The sequence below is a fragment of the Astyanax mexicanus genome, chromosome 9 (assembly GCF_023375975.1).
Source record: "Astyanax mexicanus isolate ESR-SI-001 chromosome 9, AstMex3_surface, whole genome shotgun sequence".
In the NCBI taxonomy this organism is placed as follows: Eukaryota; Metazoa; Chordata; class Actinopteri; order Characiformes; family Acestrorhamphidae; genus Astyanax; species Astyanax mexicanus.
This window is the reverse complement of record NC_064416.1, coordinates 11,705,873-11,733,018: the sequence shown is the minus strand read 5'-3', so window position 1 is coordinate 11,733,018 and position 27,146 is coordinate 11,705,873. Positions and strand designations below refer to the sequence as shown.

The 27,146-nt window shown below is 36.5% G+C and overlaps 1 protein-coding gene across 1 annotated transcript; it reads right to left on the bottom strand.

Moving 5' to 3' along the window:
- Positions 1–20,206: 20,206 nt before the first annotated feature.
- On the bottom strand, positions 20,207–24,881 carry mafa (v-maf avian musculoaponeurotic fibrosarcoma oncogene homolog a (paralog a)). The gene has a single exon (XM_007243993.3). The coding sequence runs from the start codon at positions 24,054–24,056 to the stop codon at positions 22,827–22,829; it is 1,230 nt and encodes a 409-aa protein (XP_007244055.3). The 5' UTR covers positions 24,057–24,881; the 3' UTR covers positions 20,207–22,826.
- Positions 24,882–27,146: the final 2,265 nt, after the last annotated feature.

Genomic DNA, 27,146 nt, shown 5'->3' with positions numbered 1-27,146 from the left:
CAATCAAATCCTCACCGCAATGCTTAAATAATCTAGTAGAAAGCCTTTCCCTGTACAGTACGGAAGGTTCGTTCCCCAGAAAACAGCATACATTTTCTCACTTTCAATGAAGGAAACCACACAAATGTAACTCACATGTCAGTGTCCTTTAGCTTCCATTAGATTGGGCAAAAATCATGGGATACAGTAAGTTAAGTTATATAACCCCTTAATTTTGTCAAATTATTATGAATTATTATTAATATTCTCTGTAAACAATACGCCGACTAGTTACATGCAAAAGTCTAGGGCAGCCTAGTCTACTTGAATATCATCCTATTTTTTATTTATTTATTATTATTTTTTAAGTGAATATACAGTATGTATTAAAATGTGAATATATATATATATATATATATATATATATATATATATGTATATTTTTCTATTATTTCTTTTTTTTCAGTGACTGTAACAATACGCACATATACTGAATTACACACACACACATACAACACACAACGCACATAATAAGATTCTCTGTATATTTATATAGAGTGTATACTGTATATGTTGCTAATGTGCTCCAGTATAACCTCCTCATTCTTCTGACCGTCTTTATACAGACCTCTGATCACACAGCTGTGACACACTGACACTCTCTCTCACTCACTCCAGACTGTTAAATAAAACACACACACACAAGTGTGTAACTATAAAGAGGTGTATGTGGTGGCGTTGGTGTGTCTAGTGAGGGTGCTAAAGGTGAATGATGAGCGTAATCACGGCGGCGTGGCCGTGGTTTCTGTCCAGGCCACACTCGGCATGCTCTCTCAGGCAAGGACAGCCCGGCCCAGCCTCTGCCTCTCCATCACTCCGGCCGACACCCGGCCTACGTGGGGCGACTGCTCATGGCGCGCCCCCTCGCCCTCATACGCATGGATTTGCATAAGACAAAGACGAAGAGCCTTAACTAAACCTACAGAGGCTGCGCTGGCACCGGGCCTGCTCAGAGACTTTCTGTGGGGAGGTGAAGGCGAGCAGCGAAATATAGTAATATACCATGAGCTGAAGCTGGAGGTTCAACCATTTCAGACGGAGAGAAATGGGAATGCACTCACAAATACACTTTAATTCACTTTTCTTAAATATAAAAAAATGCATTTAGAAGGGAAAAATACTAAATAATGAATTATCAGGTTTATATGTTTTTTATATTGGTTTTATTCTTTTATTTTATCATTTTTTCTGCAATCGAAAAAAAAAAAAAAAACCCTTCTTGTCTCACTACGACACAAACATCCTAGCAACACACAATCAATCACATCGACTACCATATCCCCCTTGTGTTGATATCAACCTTCAACACCATAGCAGCAACCTGCCATTGCGATACCATTGCAACCATCTAGTAGCACCATGCAACCACATATAGAAACCATAATACAAATCTGCATCTGCAGCAACCATCTGGAATACCGCGTCAACTGAAAACAGTAACAACACCATATCAACCACCTTGCTGAACATTTTTACCCTAATGCCTACTCACTTAACCTTAACCAAACAACCATCCTATGCTTCCTTTAGGAAATGCACTATTTCAGTTAACTGTTAAATATTATGTTCTGAAATCATACCTAGTGCAAATAAATTCATGTTAGAAATCTTCTGTACGCAATAATATCTCCAACACTTTTTCATAATCGTGTTATATATTATACCCTAAAATATTTTGCCACATCACCCACTCCTATTAATCAAATCAGGGTACCATTTTTTGCTGTTTAATTTCCCATTAAGTATAATACGTGTCTGGTATAATTAATTTTACTTTAATCCTTGATATATGGAGATATATGGAGTGCATTATTAGTATCATGACTTTCTGGATCATTGATCCAGATTCTGGATCTTTTGTTTGTTATATCTCAGTTAGGGGTGTGCCATATCATATTGTATGCAACGATAGAATAAAAATTTTGTTTTATTGCAGTAGCATAGTAATATTTGCGTAAAAGTTTTGGCATATCGCCAAGAGTATTGTTATCACAAAATACTATGGAATATCATGATATTATTTTAGGGCCATATCGACCACCCCTAGTGTCTACAAACATATAGCGGACATATAGTGTATGTCAATATGAGCATAAACAATCAAATTGGACTGAATCACGATTCTGGTGCGTACAGGGTGCTGCTTGCTACTTGCTGAGAGTACTGGGTGGGTAAGGAGGTGGTGGTGGTGGATGGATTGGGAGGGGGTGTAGGAAAGCATATTTACAACACTGCGTAAGACATCCGTCCTCATATTTTCCCGCTCATCCATCCCATCCCGCTTGTTTATGCCCCCTGTCTCCTCGACGGCCACCGGAGGCAAGCTAATTCACGGCAGTGCTGCGTGACTGATGCAATGACAGCACTTAAAACACTTCATCGAAAGCTGATTCGTCCCTGTCTCCTCTGACGGCTCTGTCCCGCTTTCCTCCAGCGCAGCTAAACAGAGGCTGGAAGGCAGCCAGCCCCCTATTCCTGTGCTCCACTTAAAGACAATGGGGACAAGAACACACAGCTATAGGAAGGGCAGCGCGTTAGCATCTCATCTTCATAATCCAGATGAGGAGGAAGAAAAAGCCAACAAACCAAGTGCCTAATGGACTGATCAGGTCTGCGGAGCAGAATTAAACCAAAACCCAGGTTTAAAGGTCTACCACCGAAGACACAAAGAGGTTTTAATGTCTGCAGACTTTAAGATCTATCTCCAACATAGACAATAAACCCACAATTTGTTTCAATTCAAATAACCGTAGTCTGTTTTAACCCTTTCAGACCTTAGTTCTAGTTCAATTGATGGAACAATATGAGAATGCTTTGTTTTCTGTCTGAAATGCACACAAAACAAGACACTACTACACGGTAAACCCATACATTAGTTTGTTCTACACAAAATTGGATATTTCTAAACAATACTCAACTATTTTGAGTTAGTTAAACATTTGTGGGCACATATACATTTAAACTGAGATCTTTGAGTTGAACCAACTTAATAATAATAACTGAGTTTAATCTGTTGCCAATAACAGCTTCTTTTCCATTGGCTTCTGTCACAATCTATTTGCATACTGGGTGTGTCCAACAGTTTCTGACTAACACTCACCATCAGTGTGTAGTGATTCCCCCTGGGCTACGTTAGAAATATATCAACTTCCATTTAAGTTATAATAAAATGGTGTTTTAATTTATGCTAACTTAAGTTTTCATTCCCTATTACTTAAAACATTTGAGCAAACCGGCTGCATTAAAGCGTTAAGTAAACTCAACTTATCCAGTTTTACAGTATAACAAAAATAAAAAAAAAGTTCAATCAACTTCCCTTTTAGTTGTAATAACTTGATTTTCTAAGTTATGCTAACTTGACTTGTCATTACCTATAACTTAATGTATTTAAGGCAACCGCTTTTCTCTAATTGTTAAAGTAAATTCAACTTATCAGGGCTTACAGTGTATTCTAATATAAAATCTATATAACAAAAATAATCCTCAAGATTTTCAGGAACAGCAATAATTCACTTGTTTTTCATAAAAAAATATATATACAGTATATAGGTTCAACCTTTTTAAAATGTTTCACTACTTTATCACTTTTGAAACACCAGCATATTAAACACACATTTTTACATAACATTAAACATAACATAGCAATTTTGGTTTAGGTTTAGTTTTTGTTTTTGCAGGGGGTGGTTGCAAATATGTGAGATTAACTGTTTTCATATTATATGTTGATTACACTAATTAAAGCAAGCAGAAGAAGTTTCCTACTGAAAAAAATATATATATAACAGGAGAGTTAAACATAATAGGAGGGTTAAAGTGTCTCAAATTCTAATGTTGGTCTGTTTTTGCAGCTTCCAACACATCAACCTCAATAACAATGTAATAATAATGATTGTTCAATTGCTGGCTAAATTGAAGATTCACTCCTTGACCTGGAATCACATAATTCATTTGATTCAATTTACTGGTTTGATAACTGAACTTTTAATTTACCTGTGGTTTTAATGTTGTGGCTGATTGGTGTATTTTTAATCAATAATAACTGTTTTGTTTATTAGCAGTGTTCTAAATTAATACACAGGATACCACAAGGCCAAGTGTTTTGTGTCTGATTCAGTGCTGATAAACACTGTCATAACACTGATGACACTAAATACTAAAAATGGATATGTCAAATATAGTTGACACATGGCCAGCACATTACATATGTGTTGTTTTCTAAATCGAGAGAACTGTGTCAAATGAGGTGAGGTGATCAGAATAAGAAGAATACACCAGTATGATCTCACTGGGTTCACCAGAGGATCACAGCCACTGATTGTCCTTTAGAAAGTTGCTCAAGACTGTGGTACAAGTGTTCAGCTTATTCTGCTACAAACACTTCCAATAGTTTTTTTTTTTTGCTTTTGCTTTTTTGTTGTGTATTGTTTTTTATGCAATAAAAATTAAGTTTGGCGATGGGCCAGATATTTTTCTAAAAAAAATCTGTTTAGAAAGTGTAATGGAATGGAGTTCTACAAACTAGTAGCTCTCCAACCCAGAGGGTTGTTGACCCCAATTGCAGAACAGTTGATCTTAAAGCAGATAAACCCAAGAAGAAAGGAAAAAAATAAATAAATAAACACACCACTCCTTACATGGGATCGAACCCGTGTCGGCAGAGTAGCGGTCCAATACACCACCGCTGCCCTGGGTAGTGAATTGGGACATGGATGGAAAAAAAACGCCCTCATAAGGAAATAGGAAGCCCAAGAACAGGCGGAAAAATGAGAATGGGCGGAAATTGAAGTCATGCCAAGCTCGACAGAGAGACAGGGGAGGAATGTAAACAAAAGCTTGTCAGAGAAGCATTTTATTATTATTTTTGCTGTAGACACTGATCATAAAGTAGTTAGCTAGATACTGTATGCTAACTCAACAGTCCAACAGTCAATGTAAACTTATTAAGAGCTACAATATTTAGAATGTAATTAACTAGCTATTGAACACCATAGTGGACACCATATACAGTAACTTATATCCAATGCCCTACAAAAAGGGCAGCTGGGCCTGTGGTTGAAGGTGCAACATTTTAAAATCCACCCACCATCCATCCATCCATCCATCCATCCATCCATCCATCCATCCATCCATCCATTCATCCATACATCTGATCTTATATTTTGTGTAGGGACATCTCCACAACATCTCCACAGAATGCTAAGGGTTGAGGTATTCAAATTTAAATTAATATTTTAAATGTAATGCCTTTATCCATTGATGCAGCTCCTCTTCTTTGGAAGGGAGTGGATGGAAGGTACTGTATTTCCGCATTTTTCTGCTCTTAATACTGTTGTTTAAGCAGAATTCTTGAAATAATTCTACTTTCCTTTCAATCATCATGACATCCTCTCACTGAGTACTGATGCACATTTAGTATCTCTGTGGTTGTAATCAACATATACTATAGGCATTGGTCAATAGTGGATTGTGCACCTGGATTTAGGGTGTGTCAGTGTGTCTTTGGTATCGTGAGGGCGCCAAAAATTTGCCTTGCACGGCTTGAAATGCACAAAAAAAACGTATACTGATTCTCTTAATTAATCATGGGTGTGTTTTGGGCGTGTGTCACTTGCCATTACCTTTAAGAACCAGGTGAGCTCTGACTTTGGCACATTCATATCTTAACAGTACAGCGATTTTGCACGTCTTAGCAGAGGATACTCAACTGCGCGTTCACACTGTAAAGGTTTTCCAGCAGCTCATTTACAGTAAGGGAACAGCAGTGTTATTTTATTTTATCTGTTTATTGTTGAGTTAAAAGTGTGTTTGTGTGTGTGTGTGTGTGTGAGTAATGAGCGTGGGCGCACCTGTAGGAATGGACTCTGATGATTGACTGTTGTCCTGATTTATTTCAGTCAGCGGCGCACCTGTGGTTTCTGCCTCCAAAATAGCAACATACCAGAAATGTACCTAAAATCACCTTACTTCCAGACCACCACACCCATCAGTGTAGAATAATTACTAAACTGCGTGGGTGCAAATTGTGAGAATAGACTATTTGAAGGGGTGTAAGGTAGCAAAAAGCATCACGATTGCGCAGAGTGTCGATAGGGCCCTATATTTATAAGTTATTCACTCACTTGCCTTTGCACACATGAAACCATGGAAGTGATTGGAACCTGAGTTCAAAGATTTGGTGACGGTTGAATATCGTCGCTGTCCTATGAAAAACGCTTATCTCCATTTTTGTCGATTTTTATTTTACATAATTTGAACAGAAAAAAATATTCCTTACACTGTGCCAAAATTTCTTAGTAAATGGAACAATAGAAACTCTTCAAAATGACCCGAAATAAACTATTTTTATATTGACTTCCATTGAAAGTTTACAAGGTTTTTTCTCTCTTCTGTAAAGTTGCTGTTTTGGAGATAAGTGTTTTTCATTGGACAGCGACGATATATAGGTTTGGCAACATCATGTACTTATATAGCATCGGACATTCTAGCACAACATTTAACAAAACTAAGATGTCTTCCCACTTATTTCCATAATTCAAAGTAAAGCATACTACCTCTCACAGTACTTTTTTTTATAGAAAAAATGTATTTTATTTATATTTTCTCAATGTCTAAAGGAGCAATCTTATAAGGTTGTTATAAAGTGTTACCAGATTAATTCCAAAAATAAAAGGGCCTCCAATCTTATCTACAGCAGGCTGGCACTGCTGCATGCTTTCTATTCCAACAAGCTGGAGCTCACCTTATATAACTAATCAAATGTTTGAACATTGAGAACAACTGATTAAACAAATGGAAGCTGGTGTTTTCCTCATAGTTTGGAGGGGAAACCTCGACTGAGCCTTACCTACGCAGATCCACCGAGAGCTGCATGATACTGACACAGCAATCCCCAGTCTAAAAAGTATAATTAACAAAATGAATATTTCTCAAATATAACAGCTCTCTGGTAGATATGGGTTGGAACATGACAACAGAGGTTTCCTTTTAATAAGCAGCAAAAAGTTGTAGAATGATGTGTTTGATATATATTTGACATAGCACCTGACATTGCATGTCCTGTGACGTGACTATTGGGATTGTGTCTATTGTGATTATAATGAAAATGATGATGCTTAACACTTAATATTATACAACATATAGGGTAGACCTAAATCAATCCAACCAAACCAAATATAATAACACAAAAATATATTTTTACCACATAAAATATCGCGAAAATATTTTTTCATTAACCAACTATTTCAAAAATATTTTATTTTACCAAACTAAATAGCCAAAATCTCGAGTTCAAAAAAGTTCCCCAAAAAGTCAGATCTTCTTAATCTACCAAAGCGAGTCCACACCTTGATCTAAGAGTGAAAAATATATAGTGATGCATCCATATAGAAGCTGCATCCAGTAGATATTTCATGAAAAGTGAGAACAGTGCAGATTTTATATTTGTATAAGCAGTAAGAAAAGTTGTAACTTGATATGTTGCATGTGATAATTTGATATTGCATGTCCTGCGATGTAACTGTGATTGTGCCCATTGTGTTGATGATAATGATGATGACCTAAATCAATCCAACCAACCCAAATGTAAAACACACAAAAATAAGTTTTTACCACATAAAATATCTCAAAAAAAAAAAAAAACATTTTATTTTCCAAACTAAATCTAGCTTTCAAAAAGGTTTCCCAAGTTACGAAAATGTCCGATTTTAAATATACAACATATTTTGTAAACCTAAATCCAAGTTGTAATAAAAGTTGTAACATAATGTGCTACATGTGATAATTGGACATTCCATGTCCTGTGATGTGACTTTTGTAATTGTGCCTATTGTGATGATGATGAGGATGATAATGTGAAATATTGTAAAATTATACAACATATTGTGTGGACCTAAATCAATCCAACCAAGCCAAACATAAAAACACAAAATACGTTTTTACCACATAAAATATCTCCATGCCATATAAATACTAAACCAAGTATTTTAAAATCATGTTACAAAAGTTGTAATATGATATGTTACATGTGATAATTGGACATTGCATGACCTGTGATGTGACTATTGTGATTGTGTCCATTGTGTTGATGATGAGGATGATGATGTGAAATAATGTAAAATTATACAACATATTGTGCAGCTCTGGATCCAACCAAGCAAAGTTTTTCAAAACCTTGAAAATAGGTTTTGAAATAGGAAAATAAGTTCTTAATCTCCCAAAGCAAGTAAACACATTAATTTACATTTCACAACTTCCACTTTAATTGTTCCTCTTAAAACCAATTCTACTAGAGTGCAAACTGTACACATTGTATGACTCTTCCCAGTGCGTGTGTGTGTGTGTGTGTGTGTGTGTGTGTGTGTTTCCATCTCCCCCATCCCATATGTGCCTGTGGGCGCGATGCTCAGTGTGCAGGAGAAACACTCTGCTTGACTTTGTTACAGCATTCACAGCGTATAGAATCAATCATGCTCGGTTAGAGCGCGGCGAGCGCGGCCGGCTCTGGTCACTAAAAGCCCTTTTATGCTTCAACAATATTACCCCTAACAACCTCAATCCCTCACTCAGGAGAAGACTCGGATCTGGGATTTGGCAAGTGCTGTGAGTGAGATGTCATTGGAGAGGCCCCACAAAAGCAGCGCACCGGGCCCTGAGAAAGATGGATTCTCACCCCGCTGCTACCAGGCTTTTGGAAATCCATCACCTCCACCCTGAGAGGTCGGCCTGTGGGAAGGTGATTTTACACTACCGACTGTTAGTCAGGTGCGGAATATGAAAAATGAAAAGCTTCACACCGGCCTTAGAAAAGCCCTAACTCACTGCGAGAGCGGCGAACGCTCTGCTGCGGCTGTTAGCTCACTGTATACTGTACATATACATACGGTACAACACGGCCTTCATACACAACTGTGATGAAAGAATAGACAGAAATCCAGTAATACTTATTATAAGTGAGTAAATAAATTATATTTCATAACATTATAATATAAGCTAGTAAATCACTACTTTTTAGTGGTAACAACTATGATCATAGTTATTATTATTATTATTTTACTTTTATCAAAAATACAAACTAATCGTATTTAATCATATTTTTTTCTATTTTTGGGAGAGAGGTAAACAAACTAATTACTGTGTAGTGTGGTACATATTGCAAACAATACTAGCTAAAGTAGAGTAGAGTAGAGTTTTACATATACTTTTTTAATTCAAAATAAGACTACCTTTATAAAGGGATTATTAATAGTTATTATTTAGGCTGCAGATACTTTAAAACTCATTTATAAGCAGATAATAAATAAATAACCACATGGATAGAAATGACAACAGTGAGTTAAAAACATGGCAAAGTAGTGATTCCAGACTCATTTCTACTGTCAAACCTCAGATATTTCTAGATACTGATCTTACTTTGTGTTTTCCATCAATCAGCATTAAACCTGTCATATTAATATATTTGTAAGTATGTTTAACACTTTACTATAAAATAAATGGCTCATTTGAATTAAATGACTAAGCAAACAACGGATCAGTGTTGCCTTTTTTAAATTAAAATGTTGTAACTGCGTATCAATGGTTTTAAGGCATTCACAACCTAATCACAATACTTAATAATCTAATTTATAAACTATTTATAAACCCTTTATAAGGGTAGTCATATTTTGAAATGGTACCACATTACCTATATTATATATCACTGTAATTTTTTTTTTTTTTTTTTTTTTTAGAATCTCTTAATCTGCTGAGTAAAGGTTGTACAGCGCTATTTACATAAATAAAAGCAGTAATCCTCTGCAAAATAGGCTCTGTAAAATGTGTGAATTATGGAAAGAGGTTGGGGCCAAACATGGTCAAAGAATGCATTGCATTTTCCACATTAATCGTTTGTGGCATTGCGTTGAACTAATACATATCATCATAATTATTACCACTAAGTGTTGTTTGTGGAAACAGATAAAGCTATGAGTAAATAATTACATTTCTACATATTTGCAAGTGAATGAATATATGAAAATATATATATATATGTATATATATTGTGTGTGTGTGTGTGTGTGTGAGGTGGGACGATGATATAATTGCATATGTACACTTCAAAGCAGGTGTCCAGGTCTTGATCAACAATGTATCAGCAAAGTTGGTTGTGTGTTTTACTGCAGAATGCAGAATTTTATAAAATGAGAGAAAATGAGAGTAGACGTGAAAGAGAGAGAGAGAGAGAGAGAGAGAGAGAGAGGAGCTGTACCTCACTCTTCAATGCCCGGGGCGGGGGGAGGTCACAGCTCACAGTCACAGGTGAAGGAACTTTCTGGAAGACCTGGAGCAGAACAGATACAGATAAAAAAAGAAAAAAAAAAACAGTGAGACAACATAATTATTACAATAAATCTTATAAATATGCATCCAGAGCTTAGAGAGATCTAAAAATTATTTACTGTACTGATACACACACACACACACACACACACAGAAAATAAGTCAGTTGTTTACGCTAAATTCCCTGACTGACTTTATGGAACATTTTCTACATTAGGACGTCAGAGGAGCGTGTTCACAATTCCCCATAAGCTCCTTAAGGAGAATATAAAAATGACGCAGGAGTGGAAATATTGCACCCTTAGCGTCACACAAGGGAAAGACGGAAAAATTAAAGCAAAAAATAATAATAATAATACATAAATTACTAGGTCAAATAAATATTCCAGTAGTGAGTTGTAGTGAGAGAGACAGCCAGACATACAGACAAGTACACTCATCATTAAAGAAATAGTGCACCCAGAAGTTACCAGAAAAATAAATTATTAAAACATTTAGACTGATATTAGAAACTATTGGTCATATTTATTGAGCTAAACATAAAGAAGTAATGAGTAACACACATGTAACGCAACACACCAGACGTCTCAGCATGGAGTTGTAGAGGTTCCTAATGGTGTTCTGCAATAATCCATCCCATACAGATTAAATATTCTCACACAGTTCCTGCAGATTTTGTGGTAGAAGTAATGTGTTGATATTGCATCCAATAGCATTCCACGCATGTTTAATTAGAATAGGTCTAATGCAGATTTGGGACTCATCACTGAAGATGACCCTCTGTCTTTATTATTCAGTTTACGACAGTCTGGCTCGACTACAGAGTTTCATTCCTGATGGTTGATTTCCTCTGCGTGCAACTATTGTTTCTTACAGTGAGTGTAGACAGTCAGACAGACAGTCAGACAGACAGATGGATAGACAGTCTGTTAGAGATACATACATACATACAAAATTAGCATTGTGGTTTTATTCTTTAAACTACGGACAACATTTCTCCCAAAATCCAAATAAAAAATGAGTTAGTTAGAGCATTTATTTGATTTGCAGAACATGAGAAATGGCAGAAATGACAAAAAAATATGCAGAGCTTTCAGACCTCAAATAACGCAAAGAAATCAAGTTCATATTCTTAATGTTTTAAGAGTTCAGAAATCAATATTTGGTGGAATAACCCTGATTTTTAATCGCAGTTTTCTTGCATCTTGTCATGTTCTTCTCCACCAGTCTTACACACTGCTTTTGGATATCTTTATGCCTTTACTCCTGGTGCAAAAAATTCAAGCAGTTCAGTTTGGTTTGATGGCTTGTGATCACCCATCTTCCTCTTGATTAAAATCTGGAGGTTTTCAATTTGGTAAAATCAAAGAAACTCATTTTTCCAGAGCTGTATGTATATCACTGTAAATAATATGTGTTCTAGTAAACGTGACTGACTAAATCAATAACTAAATAAATAAACAGGCATTATAATTAGTTACATTAATTGATTGTAAATGAACGCTGGTGTTAAACTGCTGCACTAATAATACAGGACTCTTTATCCAGGCTACTGGGCCCCGGTCTCTCAAGTGTGGGTCAGCGGGGAACGGGTATAAGATTCATAGAAAAGAAGAGAACACCAGTCCCAGAGCTTCTCTTTGGGTGCTTTTGCAGTGGTATAAAATTACCCCTGAGTCTAGTGTACACCTCATTATCAGCATCACCCCAAGCCAGCCAGCTCTCAAGGACAATGGCCCTAATGAGAGAGGAGTGCATCTGATCTAAACATCTACTCAAACATTCCTTACCACTTTTCTGCAGAGCTGTCGAGCAGAGAGAGAGACAGAGAGAGAGAGAGAGAGACAGAGAGAGAGAGAGACAGAAAGGGAGAGAGACAGAAAGGGAGAGAGAGAAAGAGAGGACCCAATAAAACAAGCACTTCTTAACTGATGTAATATTCACACTGTTTCTCTGAGGGGGAGGGAGAGATGCAATCAACAACCAACAACTCCTGCTGTAATAAACACCATTAGATGTGTGCTTTCACAGACATTACATTACACACACATTCAGCATACATTTACATCCGTCTCAGCCAAGAACACTCCGACACTAATATTATTCATAACTTACAGACTGTAGAAAATGAAAGAAAGCTTTATTATTATTATTATTATTATTATTATTATTATTATTATTATTATTATTATTATTATTATTTATTTTTTATTTTATTTTTTTTTATTATTATTTTTTTACATATTGATACATCTTTATACATGTTATTTTTATATATTCTAAACCATAACATATGAACCAGTAGAAATGTTAGAAGACTTTTTTTGCGTTGACTTCTTTTGAAAGTTAAGAAGTGTTTGGGTTTTGTCTGTCTGTCTGTCTGTCTGTCTGTCTGTCTGTCTGACTGTCTGTCTGTCTGTTAGTCTGTCTGTCTGACTGTCTGTTAGTCTGTCTGTCTGTCTGTCTGTTTGTCTGCCTGCCTTTCTATCTATCTATATTTTTTGTGTGTGTGACAGCAACACTATATTATATATTATGTATGTATGTATTTATTTATTTATTTATTTCCATGAAATTCAAAATATTTAAAAATGTCATTTTAAGAATAAATATATTGTTGTGTGACGGTCAATTTATGTGTAATGCATGCTATTTTTTATTTATTTATTTATGTATTAATTGATTTATTTACTAATCTGAATTGTATGATATTTAGAATATAACAATATAAAAATATATCATTTTACATTTTAAAGATAATTAAATTTGACAGTGGCGATATTTGCTTATTTATTTACTGTATGATAATAATAATAATAATAATAATAATAATAATAATAATAATAATAATAATAATAATAATAATAATAATAATAATAATAATAATAATAATAATAATAATAATACATGGTACAAATGGACTAAAAATATGTACAACATTCTATTTAATATAATCATATTTAAATGTAATAATGCAATAATAATCACGTTACACACACTGGTGGTCTACTCACTGTTGCGTATGCATTACAATAGTATAGTTCATTCACAGTCAAAGTCACGCATTAATTATAGTGTTTTCACTGATAAGTATATGCTGATACACAACATATAAAGCAGTGTAATACTGTGATGCATATATGTATGTATTTAAATACTCTGTAATAGTGACCACAGGGAGGATGGTTCCTGTATAATACTCAGTTCTTGGAGGCACTAAAGATAGTGATAAAGATGAGAGATTCTCATACACACACACACGCGCACACCATGTACATACACACCCACACACCCAAACACCACTCATCTCTGCAGTGTCCAGGGTTTCTTGTAAAAGCCCCGAGTCGTGACACATGCAGTTTCAGTGAGAGCTTCTTTTTCCAGAAACTTCTTTCACAGAAGAAGAAGTTCACGCTCACGCTGCTCACACTGCACACAACTCACACACTGCTCACACTCGGCCCCAGCGCTCGGCCTTTACTATAGTACATGTACAGTCATTTTATCCTTTTTTTTTTCATTATAAGCATCATCATGTGTCTGTACGTGGCTATATAAGCTGGCCTTCTGCACATAAGTGTCCGTGTGTGTGTGTGTGTGTGTATGTGTGTGTGCGTGGAAAAGCACACTGCAGTTTGTCAGAAACACTAAAAGGCTGCCGGTGTTTGTGCAGAGGTTATAAATGGTAGCAAGGCCCTTCCAAAGCCCTGTGCAAACACTGGCTCTTTAGCCAGAGGACAGATTAGGGACACGGTGTTAACGCCTCCCGGCAACACCGCCACTGCAGCCCGGCGCAAACACACCGCATACGGCTCTTAATGACACGATACAAGTGCATTACATGTACAAATATTACTGTAAGCGCTGTTGGTGGAAGCCCACTGATACAGCTCCTGCCTACACGGAACGTGCAGAGTCACAAAATACAGCAATGCATGTGTTATAACAAGGTTATAACTGCAGGCTGCTTAAACACATTGAAAATACAGTAAATAATTAATTTAAAAAAATATGTTTATACACTTTTAGTTTTGTACAAGTTTTAGTTTTAGTTCCATAAAGGAGGTATAAGGAAATAAGGATTCTTTATCAGGGTATATGTTCTTTACATTTAGATCTCTTTAGCAAAAAAAAAAAAAAAAACTAAAAATTATTCTTCTATGAGAACAATTTACCACTTACTTCTGTTAATATTTACTACTATTCTAACTGTTACCATTCACTAACATTGTCTTTATCATTTGCTACCATTACTTTTACCATTTACTAATATTGCCATTGTTACCATTTACTACCATTTATTATCATTACCTTTACCATTTTCTGTCATTACTTCTGCCATTGATTACTATTACTTTTTAAAATGATCATCTATCATTACCTTTATTTACTACCACTTAATTTGCAATTTACTAATATTGCCATTGTTCAAATTTACTACCATTTATTACTATTACCTTAACCAATTACTGCCATTACATTTACCATTGACTACTATCACTTTCTATCATTTACTATCAATATGTTTATCCCCTTTATTACTATTTATTACCACTTAATTTGCAATTTAATACATTACCACTATTGCCTGTACTACCATTTACTACCATTACCAATATTACCCTTACTCCCATATACTACCATTTACTTCCACCTCCTTTACCATTTACTACCATTACCAATATTACCCATACTTCCATTTACTACCATTTACTACCATTTACTACCACTACCATTTACTACCACCGTTTACTACCATTACCTTTATTGCATTTACTACCATCTACTACCACTTCCTTTACCTTTTACTACCATTACCTTTATTGCATTGACTACCATCTACTACCACTTCCTTTACCATTTACTACCATTACCTTTATTGCATTTACTACCATTTACTACATTACCCTTATTATTTATTGCCATTACTACTGTTACTGTTACTAACATTTATTAGCATTGTCTTTACTGTTTTACTGTAAAAAAAACTTTTAATGGACAATGATAAACAATAAAAAAATATTAATAATTTTTGGGCATGTCTGTTCATGCATTCATCACACAATTTGAACACAGTGTATTCCTATAACAGAATTTTTGTGCATCAGTAATGATATATTACACATTTAATAGTTTAATAAAAAAAAAAGTTTCTGTCCTGTGTAATTTAATGAAACGTATTAATTTCAATTGAAACTTATTAAACAAACAACAACAAACATTGCATTACAAGTAGTTTTATGTTTCTAAGGTCAACAGAGGCCTGTTATGAGATGTTCCTTCTGCCGCTTTCTGTTTGTGTGTGTGTGTGTGTGTGTGTGTGTGTGTGTGTGTGTGTGTGTCTTTAGGATTGGTGCAGGAAATGAACGTGGGCTCCCTGGAGGGAGCGGATCAGTGTAATGACTCTGAGAGCGCTCCTCCTGCTCCTTCACTGACCTCCGTGCATCCTCTGCAAATCACAAACACACACACATGCTTATACGCACACACACACACATACATAGACAGATACACACTCACACACACACACACACACACACACACACACACACAAACTCGCAGACAAACCACAAGTATGCATTCTCAGAGACAGACACCACACCAATTATGCATATTTGTGCACGCATACACCCAAGGCCCACTTTCTCTCTCTCTCTCTCTCTCTCACACACACACACACACACACACATACACATGCTGTCACACAGAAAAGCAAACACAGCCACATGCTCTTATCATGTATACCCACACTCTAGAACATTCTGTATGTACAATCCTATTTGACTCTGGGATTCTCAAAATCTGCCAGACTGTCCAAACTCCCATATTAATGTACACTACACTACACAACACTACACTACACTACACTACACTATACTACACTACACTACACTACACAACACTACACTACCCTACAATAAACTACACTGCACTACAATACACTACACTTCATTACAATAATAAACTACACTACAGTACACTACAGTACACTACAGTAGACTACACTACACTACACTACAATAAACTACACTACACTACAGTAGACTACACTACACTACAGTACACTACAATAAACTACACTACAGTACACTACAGTAGACTACACTGCACTACACTATATTGAACTACAGTACACTACAGTACACTACAATAAACTACACTACACTACAGTACACTACAGTAGACTACACTACACTACAATAAACTACACTACACTACAGTAGACTACACTACACTACAGTACACTACAATAAACTACACTACACTACAGTACACTACAGTAGACTACACTACACTACAGTACACTACAGTAGACTACACTACACTACAATAAACTACACTACACTACAGTACACTACAGTAGACTACACTACACTACAATAAACTACACTACACTACAGTAGACTACACTACACTACAGTACACTACAATAAACTACACTACACTACAGTACACTACAGTAGACTACACTGCACTACACTATATTGAACTACACTACACTAGAGTACACTACAATAAACTACACTACATTACAGTACACTACAGTAGACTACACTACACTGCAGTACACTACAGTAGACTACACTGCACTACAATATACACCACACTACATTACAATTATAACCTACACTACACTACACTATATTGCACTACACTACACTACACTACACTATATTGAACTATACTACACTACACTATATTGAACTATACTACACTACACTATATTGAACTATACTACACTACACTATATTGAACTACACTACACTACAGTATACTACAGTAGACTACACTACAATACACTACATTGCACTACATTGCAATACACTATATTGCACTACAGTACATTATACTACACAACAGTACAGTACACTACAATAAACTACACTACACTGAACTGCACTACTGTATAAATATATATTGGTTTTGGTTGAAGGCAGAAATATACATTATATATATATATATATATATATATATATATATATATATATATATATATATATATATATATATATATATATATATATATATATATATTTATATTATATTTAAATAGGTTTTATTGGCAAATGTTGCATTATATTCATACTGATACATAAACAAGTTATTTATTGATGTATTTATTTACTAACTTACTTACTTACTTACTTGCTTATTTGTTACACCACAAATGGACCAAATGAATGCTTCAAAAATATTTGGAACACCAATTACCTACAAAGCACAGAGTGGGACTTTATATATCTCATAACTGAAACCTTATGTTTCAAACAAATGCAACTGCACAGGAAAAAAACCTGCTTAGCTTTCAATTGAAGTAGAAGAAACTTATAATGGACAAAAATGTACATACATGTTGTTACAATTAGCAGCGACAGATGTATATAATACATATTCTTTGCATATATAAATTCATCTGTCAGACACAGACGTCCAGGCTGATCCTCCAATCAGGTGAGTTCTAAGGGGGACAAGGTCGTACAGAAACAGTGCTAACATACAGTATCTGACCTGTACAAACACGGCCTATCACCACAGCCTTAACCCAACTCAGAGCTGCATTTGATGCCTTAAATAATCCACTCAGCGGCCGAGCTGTGATAACCGTTAGAACTAAAGGTCGTACCAGTGTTATCAGCGGCGCTGCATCGTCACTGCCAGCGGCTCTGAAATGATTCACTACAGCTGAGCCTCATTCTGAAACAATCACAATCAGATCAATAACATCACAACTGCTCTACCATTCATTCACCTGCACGCCGTCTGAATGACTGACTGAGGGCTGAGGGGACTGTGCTCGGGACTACATGCAGACTGACTGAATGAATGAGATGAGTGGCTGAGAGAGAGAGAGAGAGAGAGAGAGAGAGAGAGAGAGAGAGAGAGAGAGAGAGAGAGATCCTAGATATGAATAGTAATAAATAATATTTATGAAGTGCTGGGATTCTCTCACAGCATGGATTTCACTTCCATCATCGGTCATTTACATTTTGTATGATCAAACACTTTCCTTATTTATCCCAAAATAATATCTTATTAATATCTTAATAATCTTTTTGAGGCATTTAAAACATTTGAATCCTAAAATGCAATAATGGAAACAAATATGTATTTATGGAGCAGCTACAGGATTCAAATGATAGAAAAAACTTATAATGGACCAAAATATAAAAACATGTTTTTCACAGGATCAAAAATTTAATTACTAAGGGCACTAAGGGCAAAATTATTGAAACCTGTGTTAAACACAAATTCAGTTCAGTTTGTAAGTTCTCAATCACTGATTGATTTATTTTGGGGCCTGCTCTGATCTAATGGATTGGCTAAAAGCTGTGATTTGCTCCAAAGATGAAAGGACTGTATATATTGCTGTTTTTTTTTATTTAGTGTATATGTTTTAGTTGAATACGTCATTTGAACACCACTGCTATCATTTTCATTGTGTCGGGCTTGATATGTGGACCAGTATTGATGTATTTAGGACAAAAGAAATGTTTAAAAAAAAAAACTGGAATAAAAATATATTGTACATTAACTTCCATTAAGAGTTAAGATTTTTTTTTTTTACTTCTATTTTAAATGTTTGCATTTTTCGAGATGTTTTGTTTAGACCGCAACTTTTTAATATATTTATATCATCACTGTTATATTAAAAAAAACTTTTAAAAGAGGTTTAAATGTCACAAGATTTGATTAAACATTAGTATTAATCCATCCAGCATTTAGTGAATTATTCTGTATAAAGAATTTATATCAGACAAAATTTTTCATACATGAATTTTGCTTGGAATAGAAATGCTATTTCCACATTCTGCACACATATGTAAGTTTAAACTAATATAGAGTACATATATCAGTCATAATGCATGCACGCTTGCACACACACATATGCACACACACACACCTACACATAAACTGCTGTGCACTTGCCAGGAGTGAAGAGAGTGCTATAAAGAATCCACCTTCTCCATGCATGTGAGCCAATGAATGGACTATACTGGTCTGGACTGTAGGTTAAGTGGGACACGACCCACATGATATGATATGATTTGGAGTATATGACATTATTATTTAGCGCTGTGTGGTCACTGTGTTAATGATCTAATCTGCTACAATAATGAAGTCAGTATATTTAGTTTAAAAAAAACATTTTTGTAATTGACAAAATAACTGATGAATGCAAAGCAATGCGTATGAGAAGTGACTAAAAATGAAACCAGCTCACGCTGCTATATACACCTTGTCGCCTCAAATGCATTATATTATATTACTTATATATTATAGTACATATTATCTATGCTCAAATATATACTGAATAAATCTGCTTAAGGCTTGAAACAGCAGGTTTATATAAAATGAAAACCTGCTGTTTCATTACCATTCAACAGAGTTTTATATAAATATATAAATATATATAAAACCAACTTTTACTACATGTTCATTGACTTTTCTCTGGACTAGAGCTTCCAACAAAGCATTGAGCTTCTTGAAAAGCGTTTATATATATATATATATATATATATATATATATATATATATATATATATATATATATATATATATATATATATTATTATTATTTTTTTATATTTTTATGACATACTTCAGTTAGTCTCTATCAGCCAAACTTATATTGTGGTCCTGCTTATCCTATCCTGTCAGTACATTCAGAATCAGAACTGCGGTACTGAATCTATAGTTCGTGAAATATAAACATAAAAAATACAAAAAAAATATTCTCTTCGACTTCTCACTGAATACAATTCAATTATACGCTACCATTAGATCAGCAGTGAGCAATCCACACCAAAGAACCCATGAACCAACCCATGAACATCCAGAGGACACAGTGAAGTTTATGAAGCCCAATTTGCATTTTTATTGCATATCATATAATCGTATGAAATGAAGATAAGCACATATGAACATCACATATGGTTAGTGAGTGAAATAATTTTGCACAGCAAAATATATATATTTTTATATATATATGCGAAATTTTTTTAATTAACATACTTAAAAAAAATTATTGATGAATGGTATATCCCCATTTTTTTCATTTTTATACAAGCAGGGTTTCAATCCCTGACTATAAAACAATGTCCAGACATTATTGATTATTATATTATTGCCTCGTAAATAATGAATCCGTCTTTCCACAACAAAAAAAAGAAAAGAAAGGAACTAGTCCTGCTTTGACAATGTAACGTAATAATAATAATAATAATACGATTGCATTCATAAATTCTCCAGCAATGCCATGAGATATGTCTCAATCTTAAATTAGCGTTCTAAGATAAGAATCCACCGTGTGATACATATATAAATCTATTTATATATATATATCTATATATATATATATTTATATATATACTGTGTGATTAGCTACAGGCTACATTTTAGTGCAACTCAGTCCAAATAAGTTTAAGTTTAAGATCTGTATTTTGCAACAAAAAAAAAACGCTCCCAAGCGTTTCCCAGTTCTTCTTTTGCTTTTAATACTTTGGTATTTTTTTAATACAGTCAGTGGTAGGCTGGAAGAAGAGAGGAGGGGGGGCTACATCTGTCAAACTGCTGCTGTGTTCATGGCAAGCACATGCTGCTAAAAAAAAAAAAGCTGGCATCCAGTCCGCATCCTAACAAACACTCCTGCTGCTGTGTAGTAATATTATACACACTTATACACACAGACATGTACACGCTTTGGGTCCTTCCAGTATAAGCTAACATATTGGTTAACACTATAGAATCAGGAATCAGGGAATCAATTGTCAATTGTATGGGCAAGTGCATAGGATGTGAACCCCGAAAGTCTAAACCCTTAAAAACCACCGTCATATCTCATATCTTAGATTGTATATCTTCAGCATCAGAATCTTTATCTTCATCTTCATAAACAACACCATCGTTATTATCATTATCATTATCAACCTGGAGCATAGCTTACACTGACCGTCAAACTCAGATCTCACAGATAACAACACAACTGTTCTTATGCTTCACATATAAAACACGTTGTTTGCTTTATTACACACAGTGGTAAAGTAAGAGTAAAGAGCCAACAAAGTAACTTTAAAGCGATTTTAAAAGTCCCGGAGACGGAGCTCCTCTTTAGCACAGTCCGTGTCCCTTCAAACATCGCTTCCAGTTTCAGCCTGTTTTAAACTCTCCTTCTTTTTTTCAGCAGGGTGGGATGATTGGTTGGTTGGTTGGTATAGGTTGGTTTGAGGGATGCTCTTTCACTTTTTTGCGCGTATATTCCAGGCAAAAAAGTGAGCCGGCAAATAAAGGAAGAGGATGAATGCCATGCTGGAGTTATCCGAGTACAAACTGTTCAGTTCTCAAGCAAAATAAACAATAAAAAAACAAAAAACACAAAATAAGGAAAAAGAAAACCAAGAAAACCGTACATGTCCAGCATGCAGGCGATGATAATAATAAGAATACGATATTGTCTCTCTCTCTCTCGTTTTGTCTCGTTCTGTCTCTCTGCTCTTTGTTTCTTTTCTTTTTTTCATTTTCGTATTAAAGCATTGTCTTTGAAAGTTGTTCGTAAACAGTCATTTTCTTGTCTTTTTTTTAACGTTTTCTTCTTTTCGTTAAACAGAGAACAAAACAGCAAGCAAGCAGGACTCATGAGATGATCAATCGGGATGATTGAGGAGATGATTGGCATGATCTCGGGAAGATCAAAAGTGATGGGGGAAGCTGCAGGTCCTTAGAAGTGTGATTCTTTGGAACTTCAAGGGAAAACAAACCAACAAAAAACGAAAAGGAAAAAGTGCCACAGAAACAAAGTAAGGGGAGCTGAATTTTGGGGGAGTTTTTTTTTTTCTTGGGTTGGGAATTTAAAGCAAGGACAAAAATGGTGATGCAAAAAGAAAACAAAAAAGGATGAGCATTGCTTGACCATTGATGCATGTGGATGATGCATGCTTTTTTTAAAACAAAGAACAACAAAAAAGAGGGAATAAAAACAGCAATCCCATTCAAAAAAATGAAGAAAACACTGCAAGTCGGCAAGTTTTCAAGAGTTTCAAAATTAAAAGGAAATGACTTAAAAAAAAAAAAAACTCAAACTCAAAAAAGTTTGTGTGTGGGTTTAAGCGAGGATGGCTTGGCTTTGGGTGGGTTTTTGCATTTGTTGGGAAGGGAAATATATAGATAAAAAATAAAAAGAATATATATATTGTAAAAGTTGAGTCTCTCCATCTCCACACAAACAGAAAAATATATAACAACACTAATAATAATAATAATATTAATAATAATAATAATATTAACAACAGACAGACTGCCAGGCCTGTACTGATCAGGAGAAAAAAACAAAAATCAAAAAATCTAAAATATAAAATCTGCTACTTTAAAGAAAGTATCTTTCTCTTTTTCTCTCTATTTCTTTCACTCTCTCTCACTCTCTCGCGCTCTCTCTCGCTCTCTCTCTTTCAGACTTGGTGGTGTGCAGCAGGACTGACTCACATGAAAAACTCTGGAGACGAGGGGTTGTTGTCGCTGCTGGAGCTCGCTCCGCTCTCCCTGAAGCCCCCTCCACCTCCAGCCCCACCGCCGCCGCCACCCACCAGCTTCTCGTACTTCTCCTTGTAGGCGTCTCGCTCGCGCAGCAGGCGCGAGATCTCCTGCTTGAGGTGGTCCACCTGCTGCAGCAGCTGCGTCTTCTCGCCCTCGAGGACGTGCCGCTGCTGGACGCGCTTGAAGCGGCAGGACTGCGCGTAGCCGCGGTTCTTCAGCGTGCGGCGCTTCTGCTTCAGCCGGATCACCTCCTCCTTGCTGACGCCGCGGAGCTGCCGGTTGAGCTCGCGCACGGACATGGTGACGAGCTGCTCGTCCGAGAAGCGGTCGTCGGAGCCGTGCTGGTGGTGGTGGTGGTGCTGGTGGTGGTGGTGCGCGTGGAGGGAGCCGGCTTGGTCCTCCTGGCCTGGCTGCTGCTGGTGGTGGTGGCTGTGTTGCTGTTGTTGGTGGTGTTGGTGGTGTCCTCCTCCACCTCCTCCTGCAGCTGCAGCGGCGGCGGTGGGGCTGCTGCTGGAGGACGCGTGGTGGTGCATCGGGTGGTGGTGGTGGTGGTGATGGTTGTGGTGGTGGTGAGGGGCACCGTTCTGCGCTGCAGCGGCGGCGATCACGGCCGAGACCACGGCGGCGGCTGAGCCCATGTCGTCCCCGGCCACGGCGCCTCCCGGGCCGGCCGCGCTGGCGAACTGCTGCGCCCTGGCATAGCTGTCAAAGGGCTGGAGCTGGTGCGCGCTGCTGATCAGCGCCTCCACCGCGTCCTCGGGGCTGAAGCCCAGCGCCTCCGGGTTGAGCTGCTGCTGCTGGGCTGCTTGCTGCTGCTGCTGAGCTGCTTGCTGCTGCTGCTGCTGGGCTTGCGCCTGCTGCTGCTGGGCTTGCTGGTAGCCCGTCATCCAGTAAAAGTCCTCCAAGTGGCTCTTGTGCTCGCTCCCGGAGCCCGGGCTGGGCGCCGAGAAGCTCGGCGAGGGAGGCACCGAGCTGCACGGTGTGCTCATCGGCGTGGAAGACACGGAGCCCCCGGCGAGCAGGCGGCTGCACTGGTGGCTCAAGCTGCCGCGCTCGGGCTCCACGGGCTCTTTCTTCACCTCAAACTTCATCAGATCGAAGTCATTAACATATTCCATGGCCAGGGGACTGGTGGGCAGGTCGGAGCTGCTGCTCATCGCCAGCTCTGATGCCATCCTCTTGCTGTTTACAGTCCTCCAAAGAGGGTGAAGCGCGGCTGGCGGGACGGCTTGGCTGAGAAGAGAGTGAGCCAGCTTGATGGTTGTTCTGGTGCTCTTCTCCAAAGAGGACAATTCAAAAATTAAATTAAAAGATAGATAGGAAGAGCTGAAGAAGGAGAGAGTGTGAGAACCGCGAGGTTCCTCCTTCCCCTGAAAAGTCCAGGCTGCTGCTGCTGCTGATCTTGGACGATGGAAGTCTTATGGAACCTCGTATTTCCTAATTCCTCCAGATTACGCGCACTTTTTTCTCCTTTACGCACAGATTCATTCCCTTCTGGTTCCTGCTCTCTCCTTTTTTTCTTCTTCTGCCCCCTCCTCCTCCTCCTCCTCCTCCTTCTCTGGTCTCGAAGAGGAATACACTGAAACTTTCTCTTCTCTCAAAACATCTCAGCTGCTGCTGCTGCTTCTGCTGTCTTCTCTTTGTCTTCTTCACCAGAGCGCATCGTGACGCGGCGGAGAAAGACGGGTGGACGCTGGACGCGGAGTGAAAAGATGGTGCGTAAAAAGTAACGGAAGAGCCAAAAACTCCGACAACAAAAGCTCTAAACGTCTAAAATACGTCGTCCACTTTAGCATGCAGAGACATGCATGCAGACAGACAGGCAGAAAGAGTGCCTTGCCCCGTGCGCGCGCGTGCAGGAGTGCTTTTTGTTTGAGAAAGAAAAAATCGCGCTTGAAAAAAAGTGAACACACACTCGTACTACTACTCACTACTCGTATAGGCTAGGCACACAAACACACTCCAACACACTGTCTAACACACACACTGGGCAGATTGGGTTTAAAAGCATTGCTGAGCTTTATAGCGGGCGTGACGTCAGCGCCCCCACTGTAAAATTGACTCGGCGCCCCGGCCAATGGGAGCGCGCGTCCGGACAGCTGATTAACATATTAGTAGAGAAACAAAACTTTTTTTTCTTTCTCTCCCTCTCTCTCTCTCGCTCTCTCTCTCTTTCTCAGTCTGTCAGAGGCTATCAGCTGACTGTCAGCTGGACCCTTAACTCCCTTAACTCTTTCTTCACACCACCAGTCAGTCCACCACTCTCACAGTTTTCCTCTGTCCAAATACTGTTCAAATATATTCTGGTGCTCTTTCTCTCTCCCTGTCTCTCTTAACATAAGCTCTATATAAACTCCAAGCTCTGCTAAAGTCATAAAGTCAATACACAAGCAGCCTGTCACAACATGCTGAGGTTCAAATAGTCGAAATTCCCTCCTAAAACCTTTGAAAAAATCTTCTATATCTATAAGATTTAATAATAATAAGATATAATCTTATGTATATATATACATATATATACATATATATATATATATATATATATATATATATATATATATATATATATATATATATATATATATATATATATATATAAATATTTAGAACAATGCACATATCCAGAAGTCTGTAAGCAACACGTTTGAGTTCCACACCAAACTTCCAGCCCAAACAAGTGTGTAAAAAAGGATTAAAACAACACAAAAGACTATTTGTGACACTGAAAAAAAGAAAAGGAAAAAAAAAGTGAGTGAGTGAGGATGGTCTATTGGGTATCTTAGGAAACTCAACAGTGCCACCTTTTGGCCACAAAAGGGATTTTTTTTCTACCTATTCTACTTTATTCTACTATTCTACCATGATATTTAATGTAATTCAATATTCTCATTTATGGGATCACATGTAAGCATTACATCGATATAAAGACTATTTTTATTGACAGGAAATTCATAACTATATGAGCCTTGGGAGTTAATTGAGGCACATTTTTAATGTTTTTTTATAGTTTTAAAAATGTTCCTTGTTATTTATTGTGAATGAGTGCAAATTTGTATTAATAGAAGTATTGTAAATGTTTTGGGTACAGTCTACAAAAAATGGAAATCCATGTTGTTTATTAAATGGACATCACAAATTGTTTAATTTCTAAAAAATTTAAAAGTTCACATTAGCTCTGTTTGCCAAACTGAGGTAAAGACTAGTTTTATTGACAGTAAATGTATAATTATGTAATGGCACTATTATACTGGGAGTTCATTGAGGAAGAAAGGGGCTCTTAAAAAGAGTAGCTTCAACACATTTTAGCAAAAAAAAAAAAAAGATTATGTTTAGTTTATAGAACAGTTAAGAACAGTTGTAGTGTGAATGAGTGTAACTTTATATACATATATGGGTAGGTGTGTAGTTGTGTAACATAGTGTTATAGTACTGGATAGGATTATTGCAGAGGAATCATTGCTCTTTGCTCCATGTTTAGTATAGGTTTTCATTGTGAATAATATATATATATATATATATATATATATATAATACAAAACGTTGCTGTCCAAAGAAAATCAAGTATTTCTTTTTTTAATCAATGTTTGTTCACTACATCATTTGAACACACAAAATGTTCCTTTACAATGACTCAAAATTTCTTAATGAATGAACCAATAGAAATTCTTCAAAATTACCTGAAATAAACTCATTTTTGCATTGACTTCCACTGAAAGTTAAAAAGGTTTTATCTCTCTCCCGCAAAGTTGCTGCTTTGGAGATACATATATTTAATTTGACAGTGACAATACTGTATATTGTCTTACTGTAATACACCTTAGATAAAATTAATATTAAATACAATATAGAAAACTTCCATATTCACATTGTCAAAAAAGTGAAAAAGCAATTGTAATAAGTAGGTTTGTAATTGTGAAAATCTTTGTGTTAACCGGTATTACACCCTGTATACAACCTAATATACAATATTGGTGTGTGTTGGTTTTGTATATATTTGAAATAAAATCAGGTCTTTGTTGTATAGACAATATAAATTATTTAACTAATAGATAACAATCTTACTTACTTGCTAACTATCTATAATAAATATATTTATATAGAGAATCATTACACTGATGCTAAATACATTTAATTCAATCTGAACAAACTCTTTGGTCAATAAAACAAAGCTATTATAAAATCTGAATTATTTTATCGGATCTCTTTGTGCTGCTAATGGCTCGACACATAATACACAGGAAATTTGGCAGTGTTAAATCAACACT

Coding starts and splice junctions, on each gene's coding strand:
- mafa (XM_007243993.3), bottom strand. CDS start 24,056: ATGGCATCAGAGCTGGCGATGAGCAGCAGCTCCGACCTGCCCACCAGT.